Here is an 18,352-nt window from a genome sequence, read left to right as displayed (position 1 = left end):
AACACACAAAATGCTGAATTTTTTTTTCTTAGGATGGGAATGGACCCACCCTACTCTTGTCTGTGCTAGCATACGTTGCCTTGGTTGGTTGGAGTGGTGATTGGTTTGGGTAAGAATATCAGTGTAAGCCAATCAAAGGCAGGGTAGGGCAGGTTATTGTTGCCATCCTAGGAAAAAAAAATACTGCATCCACCACTGGTACGGCTGCTGCTCGGGTCATTTTTAAAGCGCGCTGCAGGAAAGTGATGCAGACCTTTCCACCACTTTGAAATCTCACGTGGACAACAGTGAAGGACTTTTCCACAGAAAGCACACAGTCCTCATCAGCTGAGTTTTACGGTTTTATTAGAACAAGCACTATGTAGCAGCAGTGTACAGTGTTCATGGAAAGATATGTACTTTGTTAAAATTGCACTTTAGAAGGTACCCATTGGGAAATAGATCTGAACGAAACTGAGCTGACACAGTGCTTTGTGATACATGTCAGTGCAAAACAAAACACACAGGAGAGTCCAATTGAGAAAACAAAAACCTTTTTTTTTTTTTCTTTTAGTAAGGCATCTGCAACATTCATTGGCAGGCTAAGTTGTCTAGACATGCAGGTAGAACAATGGATGAAGAAAGCATGAGGAGGTTTTCATGATTATTACTTTTTTTTTTTCACTACAGTCTGACTCTATGAGACCAAACACTGCGCAAACCTCCCTCACACAGCCGCTGATTCAGTCACTGATGTGGGAGGAAAAGACAGGGATCAGCTTTTGCAGTAGTGACCCCTCTTCTAAGTGTGCTGTATTTACAGTGATCACCAAAAATGGACTGGTTACATGTTGGAGTAGCGGAGCAGTTTTTGAACACTGCAAGCATTTTACAGTCAACCTTTTTTTGTTCTCTCCTAATGTCAAAGACGTCTCGCTTAGAGACGTAAGCCAAGACATTTTGTTCACAGCTAAATCCTAAACGCTGTCTATCGATGTGAGTTATCACCTGTGGCCAGGTGGAGACTGGGTAATGTGCAGAGTTGTTAATGACATACCTTCTTGGCAGGGGGGTTCTTATCAGTAGTGTGTTTGTGAGGCATTTATAAATGCATTAAGGCACAGCAAGTGAAACTGACGCGGACGAGTTGTAGCATTGAGTTTGTATTCAGGGGGTTAAAATGAAAAGCACATCAGTACATTAAAAAAAAAAGATATGGATGCAAAGCAGTACTACCTTTTTGGTTTGTCATCTACAGTACCGTATGAACAGTGCACACAATGGATGCTTCACATAGTTTTCATTCTACATATTTATATTCGCTTTTTCTCCTTCAGTGTCCTCATCCTGAACGAAGGGATCGACGGTGTGTGACGACCTGTGACTACTTGTGTGGCTTGATTTCAGTAAAAAGCCCCGTGTTATATTTTCTCACTCTGTAACACAGGGGTGGGGGGGGTGGGGGGGGGGTTGCTAGTTAAAACATTAAAGCTAATCTGCTTTGCAATAAACACACAAACTGCAAATAAGTGACCGGTGCTCTGCAGAAGCCCTGATCGTAGCAGTAAAGTCTCCGGGGAATCAGACGCATTGAAACGTGTGCAGGGTAGCTGCAGCTGTACAGATGTGTTTGTCTTTAGCATCCAGAATGTTTCAGGAAAAGAGGAGCAGACGCTGATGTCCCTACTTTTGACCTTCAGTGTCCTGAAGCTGCATTGTCAGGGGACGACCTGTGGGTGGCTCTGGCGTTTCACACTGAACTAACTGTTTGCATTTGGATGATTGAGAGGATCCTGTTATGATTATTGATTTATAACGTCGGCAATTTATCAGGAAAAATGCAAGCAAACAGCTGTTTGTGATGAGAGTTTCATGAGTTTCGTGTCATTTTTAATTCAAATTTTTGGTTGCTCCTCAGAACAAATACATAAATTTAAGACATCGCTTTGGTGAACTAAGTGATAATAATTTGTTATTCATTTTTGGATCATTTTAAAAAATGATTGCACATTGGCTGGGTGTAGATGAGTGTTAAGCCTTGTACTTTTTTTTCATGTTTCACTCTATTTATGAAGCTCTGATGGCTTTACAACCTGCACACCTTACAACATCTTTTCTTAGACCTTTGATTCAGATCAGTGTCTGATGTTTGAGCCCCTCACTTCACTGTTACCCACACACTAGAAAGGGTGTACTCACCATGTATGGTGTTATGTGTGTATTTATGTAACCTTGTGATTCAGAGGAGTTGGTTTCATGTAACTCTGTTTAAAATTAGACAGTGGGGCGGGAGGGCTGGTGAGGCTGTCCCTGTATTTACACAAAATCCGGCTGTGAGGAGAAACCACCTCCACCTGTGCTGATGTGTCCCACATCCCATATGTCCAAAACATCAAAACAGCATTTACATCTGAATCCTACCTCTCCGTCCACCACATGACCAGCTGAGCGCTGCTGTCTGAAAAGATGTGTGGACGCCGGGCTTCCTCTGACGCGGTCTAAATTCATTTTAAATGAGTTGCTTCCCGAGAGAGAGTACTGCTATCACACAGATTCAACAGTATTAAAAGGCAAAAATAAATAAAATCTGCCGATTCACATAATGCTATTTCACTAAAGTCCAAGATATTTTATAAAAATACCTCTTTTTTTCTACAATAATCGATGATATAGTAAATGCGGCTTTATGCCAGTGAAAGCTGCTCTCTAAACATGCACGGTATTGTAAGTCATCAAAAGGTCTACTTCATAGACTAGTCTAACCCAAACTGCTGTCAGAAATCAAATGGCTTCAACGAAAAAGCGCTAAGTCGTGTGACGTTGTATGGGTGTCTTTTTAAGGCAAGGACATACTCAGAAGTCAAAGGAGCCGAGGAGAGATCTACATAGGAGTGGTACGATTGTTGGCCTGACGACCCAGCTTGGACAAGCACAATGAAGGTGATCCTGCGGGATGTTTCCATGGATGGGTGACCGTGGGGCAGAGCCACAGAACCTCCGCGGGGTCGCTGGGCATCAGGCCATCCCTCAGCTCTGCAGTTCATGCACACGGACGTTTCATCCTCAACACGTTTCTCTCTAACACCTCATTGTGCATAGGTTAACGGCCTTCTTGTGTGCGATGGCGGTGTGATGTCGGTCCATGTGCTACCACAGGCTCACCGTATATTCCATGTTGATGAAGCCGGGGTTTTTGCGGAGCTCCCAGTACGTGTTGTTAGAGACCCACCTCTCCCTGTGATTGGCATCAACCACTTTCCTGGAAGAAACGGCAGAGAAGCGACAGCTGTGAGTGATAACATCTAGCAGAAATCAGGCTCCTGCGCCTCCTCTCTCATTGGCTGACCTTTAGAAAGCAGAACCATGTGCACGCATGGCTTCACAAATCAGATAAAAACGATGTGCACGCATTTCTGTGTGAGTTATCCACATGTGGCTCCTGGTTTCTGGGCTTACTTAAAGAAGAGTGGCTCCTGTTTGATGTCGTTCTCCTCTCTCCACTTCCTCCTTGTCCTCTGCAGGTCCTCGATGCGCTGCTTCTCTGAGGACGCCATCTCCAAGTTCCCCTCTTCCAGATGCCTGCGTGAGCCACACATCACTTTTCAGTAAGCACATGAAGTAAAACAGATGGTCACACGAATTAGGGATGTACTGATGCACCTTGTCCCAGTTCCAATCCGATTCCCATACCGAGGCAGATATCAGTATTTCATTCATAAGCAGTGTGCCTCAGCGTGTGGAAAAGACTGGGATGATTCTTTACTGTGTCAGGCAACATTAGGCTTCCTCACTTTTTAAAACAAAATCTAACAAATACAGTAAATACATAGATAGAAATTGACTGAATTGTTATTTATTATTAAAATAAATAATTGTGCAACAGCAACTTGGCAAAAAAAGGTAATTATAATTGAAGTGTCGACCTTTTAAACTAGTCAAGAAGTAAAATCCCAAAACAATATAAAAAATCACAATTAAGTCACAAACTAGTTATATAATAAATCACAATTCACACAATAAACATTCAAAATAAACAGGAATCAGGTGTAAATGTTTGGCGGCGGGTGTCAACATAAAACTGAACAAATCGGCCTCACTGTCACTGCTACCTGATCCAGCATCAGACTGATACCAGTATCAGATTGGTGCATCCTTAATACAAATACAGCGACAACACGTGCATTACAAAGCTCAAATATTCACTCTGCACTCATCAAACAAACCGGGTGCAGCAGCATTCAGGCAGCTGAGGATCTGACGCCGTACCTTTGATCGGGCCTGAATCGGGCATCCGTACGGGGCAGAACATCTTTGAGCTCGGGGCAGAGCTCGTTGAGTTCAATGGCAAACCTGGTGAAGCCGTAGTACAGCTCATAGTCTGTGGGCATGGACCCTGACGAGGAGAGAAAACAAACAATATTCTTCACTTCCTTGTCGATCCCATCCAAATGTCCTGTCCACTGGAGCTTATGTGAGCAGTGACAGCAGTTAGAAGCGGCGCCTACCTGGCCTCCAGATGCATTTGGCAGATGGTGGGACACCGCAGTAAAGGCCCTCGTGCCATTTTCCAAAGAGCCTGTGGATCACTTTCCCTTCTTGATCCATCACAAATCCTTGAACCTCATTCACATTAGAGCTCCAGTAGTTTCCCTAAGAGACAAACACCACTTCCCTTTATTACATTTAATCTGCATTGATAGCAAACGGCTCGGTTCTCGCTGATGTCTGATGATACTTTACCTTGACGAAGGTCAGTTTGCAGAGGCAGGCGCTGCTTTTGGTGTTTCTGATGGTGATCTCCCCGTAGTGCTCGATCCACCGTCGTCCACTGAGGATGTTGTGCACACAGGTGGTGACTTTGTTCCACTCATAGTGATCTCCAAACCTAGAGATACACAGAAACAGCTGCTTGGCTTGATGTGCTGCGAGAATGAGATAAAACCAGATGATGTGGGACTAAAGTCTTTTTCTGTCCACTGTGACGTCTTGATCTGTTTAAGTTAAGTTCAGAGTTTTTTCAACAGAAAAAACATCTCGATCGAGTTTGATTTGGATAAGAGATAGGACTTTATTGATCCCACACCGGGGAAATTTAGTCGTTACAGCCAGCAGGTTACAAAAAGCAGACACAGTGGCATAGCAGCTTATTCAACAGCGCCAGATTCCTCCTCTTCAGCTTCCTGTCTGAACGGTTTTGTCTGGTAAAATAAAACCCATCAAGTGTATTATTAATGGACTGAAACTCCTTTTTTCATTACTGTGCATGATGCCTCCTTTTCATCTTTTCCAATCCTGTTTGTCGTTATTCACAACATGCAGTCGATTTGCAGTCTCATGATACTAATAATGCTTAAAATCAGTTATTTCTTTGCAAGCTCTCTGTGACACCAAAAAGCATAAATGTGCAAATCATAAGAGGCTTTAAAGTGCTGCATAAACTTCTTCCAGTGACCCGAATTTGATTTCCCACTGGGTGGGTCATGACGATGCAGGATGACAAAAGCCAAAACTGTCCAATCAGCGACTTATCTCTCAGTCTGTCACTCCTCGTGGTTTGTCAGTGTGAACAGGAACCAAACCAGAACTAAAATGCATCGATTTGTCAACTTGGTGTGGACCAAATGAAGCAGACTACAGGTGTGAAAGCACCCACAGACTGATCTGACCCAATGACTGAGCAGGCAGGACCTTAGTGTCTTTATCCAGGACGTAGTCACAGGATACAAACTTATTGTTAAGACAGATGAATATGAAATTTCTGCCCTCTGCTTCTTACACCATGTTCATGTTATATGAGATGGATGGTAGAGATGAGAAAGATTTCCTATCGAGCGTCCACGTCATGGGACAGCTGCAGCCGAATGTATGATCGCAGATTAATCATGTGAGGGTACTGCACGCTGTCAATGTAACACCATGTGCATTAAATTTGGGGATAATTATCTTGAACGACGGACTTGTTTGGGATATATGTCACAGTTTTGAGAAAAAGTTTACCTGTTGTGCGTTCATTCATTTAATCACTCCAGTTCACCAGTCTACCACAGTATATTTTATAATGCTACTTACAAGTCAGAGCTGATAGTTACAGTAACTCTAATATGACATGAACGGAGCATCAGTACCACTTGCCAGCTGAGATGATCAGTACTTTGATTGGCTTTAGGTTTAATCAGTAGGCCAAGCAGCAGGATCACAGTTACCTGGGAATCATGAGATTCACAGTCCCGATCGGTAAAATCTCCATCGACTTCCCCCAGAACTTGTTTTTCCATCTCACATCTGAAAAGCAAACCAGACATAATGCAATAAACACAAAGCTATTTTTAATCAGTTAACTTTCAGCTGGATATTAAAGAGGCTAAACAAGACTGGCAGCCTCGTCCGAGGCAGAGTCCCCGTGAGAGGAAGCCCGCACTAATTAGGTGCGTTACCCACCTTGCCAGAAGGTGAAGTTCTTAGAGTCACAGTGGCAGGCGGAGATGGGAGGGTGGTGGCTCACCTTTGAGACAAGATCAAACAAAAACAGTGTGACAGCTGTTGTTGTTGAGATTACACATCATATACGTCTCCGTCTGAGTCAAACAGAGGACACTTTTTGACTGTACTGTAGAGCTAGAAGAGTGAGTTAATCCACTGACTGGCAGAAAATTCATCAGTTTGATCACTAATTAGTTATTTATCAGGTTCCAGCTCTTGAAATCTGAGATCTTTTTTGATACTATGTGACAGCCTTTTGTGTCTTAGACTGTTTTTTGACATTTTATCCACCAAATATGTATGAATAACCCCCAGACTAATCAATAATTAAAACCTCATATTAAAATACACTTGACATCATAACGCAGACATACCTGCTCCGAGAAAAAACAGAAGCCCTTGTCTTCCCGAATACATTCATACGTCTCTCCGAGTAGCGGGTTGAATGGCTTACTTCCTGCTCTGTAGTAAGTGGATGAGTAGCCTGAGACGGCAAACGCGGCGACAAGAGCCTGTCAGAGAGTCAAAACAACATACACAGGAGCGGATTAGCGGGATCGTATTAGCAGGCTTTGTCACGAACGCAGCATTAGCATGCAGTGGGCACTCTCAAAAGGACAGAAAACAGATAAAAACAGGAGGATCCAAGGTCGGCGGCTGCACCGGAGCGCACTACCGCCTCGCAGACATGACTGAGCGAGGCTGTTTATGCTGGTATGTGACTGCCAATGTCACCTCATATATAAGCAAAATACAGGTGTGACAAACACAGAAATACAGCAGGAGTTTAGCAATGCGTTTCTGAAAGTCAACTTGAGCATCCTCAGCTGCAGAATTCAGCATCTACCGAACAAAAGCAAAACTTCAAATTGCTTTATAAACAGCAACGAGGGGTCGGCGTGCTCTTCACACATTAACGCCTGACCTGATGAGCATGTGATGTGACAGACCGCTCGTGACCGTCGGCTTCCTTACCATGCGTTCAAAGGGATCCTCGGTCTCGGCAGCCTTGTCCAGCAGCTCGCTGTACTCCAGCTCTTCACACATGCGCTGCAGGGTGTTGAGGGGCTCGTTGAGCTCCACAGGCATGGACACTTTGGACAAGTCCTTGCCAATGTTGTTTCTCAAGATGTTCCAGAGGTTGATGTTGCTGGTGTCAGGACATGGCGCCGGCAGGCAGGTGCGCCGCCCGTTACGGAAGGCACTGCCAGCAAAGTCTCCGTTGGCCACTGGGAAGAGAATAACACCTCATTAACCTCATTAGATTTTCAAGCAAAGATGGCTGAATTCCAAATTTATAGTCTGTACAATGTATGCTGATGTTGGCTTGGTAAATATCACTGTCAACTAACTTACTGTGGGGTCAGGGTTCACAACATCAGATACACTGAAGTGACATCATCATCATGAGATGCGACATATCGCTGTGTGGTTTGAGTGCGATCCCATCCCTGCTTGCACAGACAGTTTTCACAATGTTGGAATGAAGCGACGCTGCAAAGTCCACTGCTTCAACCAAACTGATAAATTAGCTTCCCAGAACCGTACCAGTGTGTGTTTGTGTGTGTGTGTGTGTGTGTGTGTGTGTGTGTGTGAGGATGTCGTACAGGAAGCATGGTTGATCTACTGAGTGGGGTCCCCTCCTTTATTAAATTTTTCTGCTAGGGAAATTCGGGTGCTTGGCGTAGGCCGGCGGCGGTGCGGGATTGGACCTACTTTGTCTGGAGACGTTATCAGTCACACTGGCGTTGTCCTCTGAAATGTTATCGCTCACATCGCTGACATATGACTCATCGTCTGAGCCCTGTGAGGGAAACAGGTACAGAGCGGAGTGAGTCAGTGCATTAGAGTACAACACAAACTCTGATCAGAACAGCAGACGGCCTGAGTCTCTCTCTCACACACACACACACACACACACACAGAGTCACTGCAGCTTGCCAGTGGCTAGCAAACTGCAGCAGTCGTCGGCTATCTGTCCCACTGCAGTAATCATGAGACGAGACACTGCAGCATTTTCATACTTTATATATAGCAAACACAATGAGGCCATTGACGACGCCAAAGAGGAGCATATTGCTGTAATATCCTCTGCTGGTGAAGGTTTGCCAACAGTGTAGCGCAGGTCTGAATGGACCTGCCGATTCAGGCCCATTCAGACCTGAAATTCATCAACCCTCCGACTTAATGAATTTCCTTGGTGAGTAATCCTTCAACGTGGCTCAATGCATGCCTGGGGAGCTACAATGCTTAATGACTCTTCAGAGACCACATATATTTGGAGCAGGGTGTTCACAGGAGCTAAGAGGGAAGAAAGCATCGTACCGACTGCCTTTTGAACAAAGCTAGGAGCTACAAATCATGAGGAACAGACAGAAGAGGAGTGTTAAGATTCTGAGACACAACTGAGGGATTAAGTCTCAGGGGCAGATTGAAAAGAAGCCCTCCCCTGTGCCTGACTTTGTTTGAGTTTCCGTTATATACGCTATCTCGGCTTTTCATGCCGCCCTCATTAATTGCTGACTAACTCCAGCTCCACACAAAGCAATCACAGTGACGTTTTATCTGGCTTCCCAGCAGCACGGCTAGTTTAACCTCCTTCTTGATCTACCTCCTCTAAAAACCCGCTCCTCTCGGCACATCCTCCCTCAAAGCTGTGCAGCAGTTTCTCTCTTGTCCTCTGTTTTACCTCATTCTCCGACGAGCTGGCTGACAGAAGCACTTCCTGGGCATCAAAGAACTCAGAGACAGACTCCGACATGGAGAGTCGGCTCTCATTAGAGGCCTGCTGAGTCAGAGGGATCCCCATCTGTTCCCCGGCCTGCAGGCAAACACATGCAAACACACGAGATGATGCTATGATGACAGGTTGAAGAGCCAAAACAGACCTGAGCAAATACAAACACCAGCAGAAGACAGCACCGACTTCATTTTGCAGCATGTGTATCCTTGCCAGAGGGCGAGCTCCCATCCGTTTCTAATTAGTCATTTTTTCCATTAACCTTGACGTCAGGTTCTGCATAGAATAATGATCCTTTCAGCTTACCTGCCAAGGCGTACCGGAAAGCCCATCAATATATAGGGACAGGAATCAATAATGCAATTGACAAACGCAGGAGGCAAACACTACAACTAGCGGGCCAGCGGTGGAAGCCTTGTTGTTTTATCAATGTAAGAGTCAGAAATAAGCTCTGTCAGAGACAGGCTGACCACAGCGACCTACCTCATCAGGCGTGGAGATGATGTTCACACTGACAACTTGTTCAGTCAGGACAGATTCAGAGTGGATGCGGTTGAGTCGGGTTCGAAGTTCTGCATTTTGGGACAGGGCCTAAATAATGAAAAATGTGGTATTTTCCACATTAAATTTTAAGTTCATATCTAAACAATAGAAGGTTCAATTGTTTGCTTCACTTATAGGAGAGGTTTGTGCCACCTTGCAACACACAGAAAGCTCTCAAAGACCTGTTTGTCCGCCTGGTTTTAACCAGCAGCTGGACCAATCGGCTCCTCCGCTACACCTGGAGAAAATTCGCTCTAAGGGCCATTTTCACTGTAAGGAAGTACATTGACTTTGCTTCATGTAGTTTTTGGTATATAACAGGTAAATATGTTAACCATTTCGGCTGTTTTTTGTAGTTTTTCTGTTTTTGTTGGGCAGGTGTGAATGGTGTTTGACTCACTGGATAAATATAGTTTGAAAGACTTTAATAAGATAAAAAGAGCATTGCTCTGGATCTTTTTCAAGGCTACCTTAACACTCTCAAAATATTAGCTGCTGTCAGTCCTCCTTTCCGACTAGCAGTGAAAAGATCCCTTACTAAAGCAATTACACTGTAAAAGACGGGGTCAAAAGCCACAGTCCTCATTCTGTGCAAGAATGCATAAAGGGTAGCTGCAGCTAATACGAGGCTTCAGAAGTCTGGGTTAGCCAAATGAACATCAAGTGAGTATCTTTTAAATTTACGGTCATTTTAGCATGAAATTCCCCTTTTGAGTGCTGAGTGCCGGGGTGAAGTTACTACTTAGACTAATTTAAGAATGCTAAAGCCTTTCTGAAGGTGTCTTTTCACGGCCAGTGTGGACATGAGGAATGATTGCAATGACCAAAAACTCCCCCAACATTAATTGATTGATTGGCAACTTGGGAGATATCAGAGAGATGCTCTGGCAATTAGTTGCCTGTTTACACATCCAGCATTCACAGAGAAACACAAGCATTTATTGGGAGACATGTTTCTGGCCGCCTGATGAATGTAAGTCAGTCTTCTGTAAGCTCTGTTTTTGGTCCTCACCAATTCCTTGAGGAAATATCTGGCTCTTAAGTTGCTAAAAGCTTCACTTTGTTCGTCAGCTCACTGCTGGGCAGGTGGTGTACAGTGGGCTCATCTGAGCTTTTTTTTTCTTGAAAACAGCTGCCTGCTGCTGACAAAAACAACCAAAACCAAAACAATAGGCTGAAAGATGCTAAAGCCCTCTGTAGAGCTGATGGGAACTGCAGAGTGGAGCAGTAATCCTCTGCAAGTTCCTCATTACGAACGACCCCTTTCACATGCTAGTAGTCATGTGATCCATTTTTCATATAAAATACTGATTAGTGACCACCTTAAGCAAATGTGTACATGGAGAATAAAATAACAAAAGAAAGAAGGAAAACACTCAGTAATTCCCTGCAGAGACTAAAATTGCTGACATCAGCAGCTGTAGATATAACAAACCATGACTCCTGACTATCAACTTCCCAGAGAGCTTTGCCATAAAAGCCTGACCTCAGGCCTATGAAAACATTGTCACACAAGCATCCAATTAGGAACAAAATGGGCAAAAAGCAGCAGAAACATTTCACTAAAATGATGTCAACTGCTAGCAGAGGAACAGTCCAATTAAATCACTGGAGTAGAGAGACAGCCCCGAGGAGCAGAGTTAATGAACTGCACGACGCGTTTCCCTCTCTCACCAATTAATATGGAAAAAGATGATTGAACTTTCACTACTCACTCGCCCATGCTCTCATCTGCACACACCATCTTTTTAAACAGCCATTACGGACACTGCATGGAATAAACTGCAGCTTGTGTGTTTCATCTGACAACCCATCATCACAAGATTATCTTCTAACATGACAACTACAAAATGGGTTTGACTTTAAAGACACTTAAGACACATCGCTCAAATTACTGAGTTCATTTCCCCAGTAATGTCCTGATCACTCCTGGTAATTATACGTTTGAACAGAATCACACTTAGCGTTACGAATGTGAAGTAGCCCAATGTGACAAACGGGGGAGATTAACTAACCCTAACAAATGGTAGAAAGAGGCATCGTGGGTAATGGATGAAGATGGCTCGTTACCTGCGACAGAGACTTCCTGAGAGAGTTGATCTGGGCCGACTGGTCTGACTGCTCCTGGTCAGACAGAATCTGTTTGATCTTTTCTTTCTCTATGGCCACTGTGTTGAAGGCCGACTTCAGCAGAGAGTGGACTGCACAGGGACGGGACAAGAGGAAGTTAGCACCGTTTACACCGTACAGGTAATCTTTCTCTTTGTTGCTTGGTAACAATCCTCAAATGAAAAACATTATCTTCGAACACTGTTTATTTTCAGCACATTACTATGAACATGAATGACTTCTCTAGTGATTTGTATTATGTATGTATTGCAGGTAATGATTCACGAATGAGGTGTTGTTCTGCACACTAAGTTCAAGTAGATATCACGCTAATTGTTTCAAGAATTATAACTAAGGCTGCAACAATTTCTCAGTTTATCAGTTTTCTGATTAACTGATCTGTTTGCTCAGTCTAGAATGTCTTAAAATAGTGAAAGCAGTGCTTAAAACACAGAAGGAGCATCCTCAAATTGTTGGTTTAGTTCAACCAAACCCCTGAAGTGACTCATTTCTGAATCATTTCAGCACAAACTGTACCAGTGTTTCAGAAAGTGTGCTTAAGGAACTGACAAAAACCTGTAATTTAAGAAGACAGTCCAGGTTTGCACCAACATATCTCATCTAATAGCTCCTGGTGCTGCAGCCATGCACGCTGCCTGCCTGCCTACCTTTCTGGGCGATAGTGCAGAATTCCTCCTGAAGTTTAATGTAGTCACTGGCACACTCTACGCTGTCTGTCAGCCGGGAGACAGGGGGCTGAAAGTCCACCAGCTCGGCACACAGGTTGGGGTTGGATGAGTGAAGGCGGACGGGGGACATGCTGGCAGACAGGGGGACCTGCGGAGAGACGACGACCACAGACGACCGCTGTCAGTCAGCTGAGAGGCATGACGATGATGCTGTGTGTCTGACAGAACAAACCGTGCCCAATAAGGCATAGTTAACTCTGAGTGTACAGTACAATGGTGCCAGTTTAATTTTAAGTCATGCTGAGATGCAATGACAGTCTTTTCTTATTACCTTCCGATAATTATTTTGTAGGAAAATGAGGTAAAATTTCCAAAGTTTCTCAATCATCAAGGACATTACATGTCAAGAAGTAGTAAATCAAAGATGGCTGGATGTGCTACATTACTTTTGGGATGAACACCAAGTCCAGCTGTCTTTAACTTACCTAAAAATCTCTAACTATTGAGAAGCCTTCAGATTCTGTGATACTCAAATCTATTCATGAGGGGAAAATGCTTTTAAATTCCCTTTTAGCACAGGGATTGGTTGAAAAAAAATTGAAAAACAACAGAGAATAAAAGCACATTTAGTCTTTTCAGGAAGTGCAGATTAATGCAAAATAAGGGAAAAATAGCAAAGATGGATAAATCATCACTCAGGCCACGACACACCACAATAATAAGTGCCAGCTGCAGTGCAGAATGATTAAAGAACAAGAAGACAGAAAAGCTAAAACAATTTTTTACATTTCACTCACGCACTTAAACTAAACAGACAGACACATACAGGAATCAAACATGTGACCTCTCAGTTACATCATGCTCTCTGTGAACTACTTGAACTGAGTTACTGCACTTTTTATGGGAACTACATTTTATCCATTAAATTAAAATTCAACAAAGAAATCAAGTGAAGCGTAATACATGTTAATATATGAATCTATGTGACCTGAATCGTAGCTTTAAGGTAGCTTGAGTACATTTTTAATTACAGAGACAGCATATCTGAGTGTGTGTGTGTGTGTGTGTGCATATCTTAATCTAGCAGAGCAAAAATTGACAAAAGAGATACCTGAAGCTGGAATTTTGCATCTTTGCCGACACTTTTTGTTCTCCATCTTCTGTTCAAGCGCTTTTCTTTCTTTGACAATTCAACACAATTGGCCTTTGTGGTGCACGTGGATTAAAATATGCAGAATGAGGTTAATAGGACAAACACGTCACAAATAAAGCAAAAGTTAACACGCACATCGATTGCAGTGAAATGGCAACAAAAGACAGCATTCCCCACAGATGAGTTGCAAATAAAATATTCAGACAAAGGAGATGATAAAGTGCATTTCAGCCAAAAACTAAAATCAGCAAGATTTTGAATTTGATAGAAAGAGATCAGTCAGAGAAGCTGGCAGGTGTTCTGTGAGCACGGCTGAACTCCGTCTGTCTAGACAGGTGATGAAGGTGACCTCTGGGGCTTTAACAGACTGCTCCTTCCTTAAACTGACCCACCTCCATCATTGCCTGAGTAGCACAGCTCCCCCCACTAACTATTCTGCCGCCCCTGCTCTCTGTATGTGTGTGCGTCTTTTTCACCTGCATATCTGTGAAGTTGGGCGCTGACTGCGTCCTTTGTAGAATCTCCAGGCTCTGCAATAACCGGCTCAGCTCAGTCAGGTTGGACTGGCATCGTGCGAGCTCTGAAAGTAAAATTCACACCCACGAGGGCGCAAACAAACCCAGTGTTATGTGTCATGAAACGGTCATCAATCCCCCTCTCAGGGTTCAGAGGACTTACACATCGCAGAGCCAGACGAATGTTTTAATCTACATATTTGTGAAATCAGATCCGTTCCCTGCACTTACCCTCTGCGCACTTGTCCATCTCCTCTGACTCCTGCAGCCAAGCGACCACCTTGCTCTGGCCGTTGCTGTAGGAGGCCGGCAGGCTGCTGTTGCTGCTGCTGCTGGGGGCCACCGGCTGCCACGGCAAGCTGCTCGGCTTGGCCTGCTGTGGGGTGACATTTGATTCATTTGTCTGAAACTTCATGTCGGAGTTTACGGTAGAAATATTCTGCATTAGTGCTGCGACTGTCCGTTGATAGATGATGTTTCTAATTAATCGTTTTGTCTAAATCAGTGGTGGCAGACAAAACGGGACCAGAGCACAAATAAAGGAAGAAGTGTCTGATTCATGTGGAAACAACAACAAAACAAGATTGGTATGATGCTAGCAGGGCTGGATAGAACGTTTTCTAAGACACATGGCTTTTTGAGTTACAAGATGACCGTTACAAAGATGATTATCACAGTTATTATAGCTCCGTGTCTTTTGTATCTACAAACTCTGCGAGTCAAAGTTGGCTCCTTTTATTTAATGAGGCCAAGAAAGGGGGTGGGAGTTGTAAGAGTTAGAAAAGCTCTGGTCAAAAGATGTCAGAAACTAGTGAAAATGTTGATCATCAATTCCCCACATCCCAAACTCATGTCTCATGTCCAATTATCGGTCCAAAATCCAAATATATTCAAGCTGCAGTGCTAAAAAAAATTTAGTAAAAGGATGAATCATCCCATTTGAGAAGCTGTATTTGGCATTTTTGTTTGTTCTTAATAAATGCCTTCATCAAATCTGTTGTAATTTAATTCTCTGAGACCTGACTGATCGGGACTGTTCTAGATACAAAGACAGAACTCATATTTAAATGCGTCCCTTGTACCATACTGTACGGATCATCTGTGCCCCTGACCGCGTCACTCGACTCACCTGCAACAGCTACAGTGAATCTGAACTTTAAAATAAATGTCAGGAAGCGCACTTATTAAATACAGCAGGCTGATTCAAATTGTGAGAAGAATAACATGTCGTATCATCTGCTTTCAGGAGCACGTGCAGAACAAACGCTGTTGTGCTGAAGCTTCCTGAAGTATTTACGAGAGACCTTCGCAGTCCTCCTTCCAAACCTCTGACGCAGCAGTGAATTCTGACTCTGCGACTGGAGCTTCTCATTTAAGATGTTCTCCTGGGTGAGCTCATCAGGCTGCAGCCAGCTGCTCTGAATCCACATCCTACTGATCACCTCTAATGGTCTCCATGAACCGCAGAGCCACGCTCCCAGGAGACCCCGCATCCTCACATTTACAAACAGTTCGGACACGTCAACAAGCACCACGGGTTCACATTAAACTGACAACAGTCTGGACGAATGAAACCTTTCAGTTATCCTGATGATCTGTATACAATTACACTGATGCACTGTCTGAACATTCACAGCCATTTAGGCTAACAATTAGCCACATAACACAGGGGGCAGATCAAGGGCATAGTCACAACACAGGATATGTAGTAAAACAGTATTTATATATAAAAATTAATGTAATGTAATGTAAATGTAACTGTCAGGTAACATGTTCATGTCTGACCACACACTCTTCCTGTCGTTACTGTGGATGTTCAGTGGATTATACTTCTTCTCTTCTGGATATTTTGGTACTCTATCCCAGTTTCCAGTAAAAGAAGAACTATTCAAACTCTCATTCCCCACGACATACCCTGCTTAAATAAGTAATCAAACTCTGCTCAGAGCACAGAGAATGTCAATTTTAAATCTTGCAGAAGTCGAAATAAAGTCTATCTTATCTGATCTTATGAAAAATGCTCAGGCGGTTCTGATTGGAAAGGCCCATATCAATACCAAAGTCTGTCATGTTATTGGTTTAGATTTTCAGCTGATCTCTGTCCAACTCTGATCATTTATCGTTTAAAACAGTTTTCAAGCACAAATGTCAAAGACTGCCCCAGATTCTCAAATGTCAGAATATCTTCGTGCTTTGGACTGACAATGAGACAGCTGAACACTGAACCTAGCACATATATTTCTCACTATTTACTTTTTGATTTATAAACCAAATGATTTATGAGCACAGTTTGTAGTGCTATGGGGGGGTGGGGGGTGGGAGGGGCTCACCTTAGCTTCACGTACCACACTGGAGGCAGGTTGGGGGGACTCAATGGCAGCCGGGGGAGGAAACGTTCGCATGGTGGCCTCCCGGGGAGATCGCACAATCTCGTTCTGCCGGTAAAGCCGGTGATGACGCAACTTGGACACCCAGGCATCAAAGATGTCTTGAGATTTGACCTGAAGAGGAAGAAGACAGACAGCTTTTATCTCTGTCATCTGTTGACCTCCCGTTTATCAAAGCTGAGATGACTGCATTGACTCTTCCCACCACTGTTACCTTCAGGTGATAGATATGCTCCTCGGTGTCCAGGTCGATGCGACGGGCCCTCTTCTTGATGGACATGACTGAGAGGCCGACGTCGATGCTGCCATGAAGTTTGCCTTTTTGGATCTAAGGTAAGACAGAAACACATATGTTCACAGTTTACTCAAAGCACAGTTTACTTGAGGTTACAGTTTGTGAATTTTTTCACACCTTATTTTTGTCCTCAATTATGTTTACAACAAGCTTATTTCACACCTTAAAGTCGGCGAAACCAAAGAATCCCACGCTGCTGATCACCATTTTTTGATGAACAGACGTGTAAATGGCAGCTACTTTGCTAATCATTAAATTGTTTTAATCAGGGATTTCCAGTGGTTTATCCAGACATAGGATGAAAATGAACATAAATAACATTACTCAGTATATGACATGAAAAATGAAAGCAAATCCAGGAACATTAGATCTTGTAACAATATCCACTTTTATGTTTGTGATGATGTTAATAAAGGGGCACCTGAACTCATCTTGTAGGGATGTGTGTCATGGCTTTGGGTTTTAGTTCAGTCATTTCCTGTTTTATGCTGAAAGAGATTCTCCACGTGTCGTGTTTTATTTTACGTCCTGCCTTCATGACTGCACATTAGTTTCACCTGTCCGTTTATGGGAACCACTGTTTGTAAGTCATTTTCCAAGCAGAAGTGATCATTCACTACTTCCAGCTTCTCACCTGTAAAGATCTGCTGCCTTTCTTTGCCTTACATGATATATATATATAAATTAATATATTTGGGGTTTGGACTGTTGGTTGGACAAAGCAAGAGAAGATCTTTGATCTTTGAACTTTAGGCACTGGAGATGATCCTGGTATTCTTTAGTGTTGTACAGATAGATTAGTGTGTAAATTGAATTCACTTATTATTAATCGAAAGAGGAAACAAGAAATCATTTTTGGTTCAGGTGAACTCTTATCCTCCATTTTCCTGTCCATAGCACCAGACTGAACAGGTTTCTGCCAATAAATATTTAGATATAAGCATTTATAACTATTTAGGCATCTTTGGGGGTGTTGCTTTATTTTGGAGTGCACATATAGTTTACGTCTGTAAGAAGGTTTGAGAGCACCTTTACTTCAGGAGACTGAGGTCATTTGAAGCAAACACACACACATCTTGTTTTTCCAATCTACACCACAGAGTGTTATGCAGTTAAACTTACTGCACTGCAACCACTTATTTGCAATGTCTGATCTTATATATGCTCGCATCTATGTGAAACACTGTACTTGGTTAAGAGCCTGAAGCATCCAGCTAACTGCAGCCCTGCCAGCAGCACTGGCACAGGATGAAGGTCTGATGACTTTGTTAATAAAGTCAGCAAAAGTGATCCGCTGATTTTTGGAGTTCTTCATGCGCTTCATTTCCGTTTTGTCCATAAAAGTACAGCTTTCGTGCAAAGTTACATGCCGTGCTGAAACACAATGAACACCATGACCCCTGCTGCAGATGTTTCTGCTGACTCATTGCCAAGTCGAGCTGATGTCAGGCCAGGCTGCCCT

The 18,352-nt window shown here is 43.3% G+C and overlaps 1 protein-coding gene across 4 annotated transcripts in view; it reads right to left on the bottom strand.

Moving 5' to 3' along the window:
- Positions 1-328: 328 nt before the first annotated feature.
- osbpl6 (oxysterol binding protein-like 6) overlaps positions 329-18,352 on the bottom strand; it is a 34,979-nt gene continuing 16,955 nt past the window's right edge. The window contains exons 5-23 of one of the 4 annotated variants that reach the window (XM_076746139.1): positions 16,810-16,923; positions 16,539-16,709; positions 14,440-14,584; positions 14,170-14,273; positions 13,652-13,744; positions 12,520-12,688; positions 11,813-11,943; positions 9,683-9,790; positions 9,149-9,280; positions 8,176-8,263; positions 7,435-7,688; positions 6,834-6,971; positions 6,418-6,481; positions 6,183-6,261; positions 4,720-4,864; positions 4,485-4,629; positions 4,246-4,372; positions 3,436-3,558; positions 329-3,238 (exon numbers count right to left, since the gene is read on the bottom strand). In XM_076746139.1, coding sequence (XP_076602254.1) covers positions 3,127-3,238; positions 3,436-3,558; positions 4,246-4,372; positions 4,485-4,629; positions 4,720-4,864; positions 6,183-6,261; positions 6,418-6,481; positions 6,834-6,971; positions 7,435-7,688; positions 8,176-8,263; positions 9,149-9,280; positions 9,683-9,790; positions 11,813-11,943; positions 12,520-12,688; positions 13,652-13,744; positions 14,170-14,273; positions 14,440-14,584; positions 16,539-16,709; positions 16,810-16,923 — 2,442 coding nt within the window. In that variant the 3' untranslated portion in view covers positions 329-3,126. The remainder of the gene's footprint in view (positions 3,239-3,435; positions 3,559-4,245; positions 4,373-4,484; positions 4,630-4,719; positions 4,865-6,182; positions 6,262-6,417; positions 6,482-6,833; positions 6,972-7,434; positions 7,689-8,175; positions 8,264-9,148; positions 9,281-9,682; positions 9,791-11,812; positions 11,944-12,519; positions 12,689-13,651; positions 13,745-14,169; positions 14,274-14,439; positions 14,585-16,538; positions 16,710-16,809; positions 16,924-18,352) is intronic. The other 3 variants (XM_076746140.1, XM_076746141.1, XM_076746142.1) reach the window with 3 other exon arrangements.

The sequence above is a fragment of the Chaetodon auriga genome, chromosome 13 (assembly GCF_051107435.1).
Source record: "Chaetodon auriga isolate fChaAug3 chromosome 13, fChaAug3.hap1, whole genome shotgun sequence".
In the NCBI taxonomy this organism is placed as follows: Eukaryota; Metazoa; Chordata; class Actinopteri; order Chaetodontiformes; family Chaetodontidae; genus Chaetodon; species Chaetodon auriga.
The sequence above is the reverse complement of the archived record's forward strand: the minus strand, read 5'-3'. Positions and strand labels throughout refer to the sequence as shown.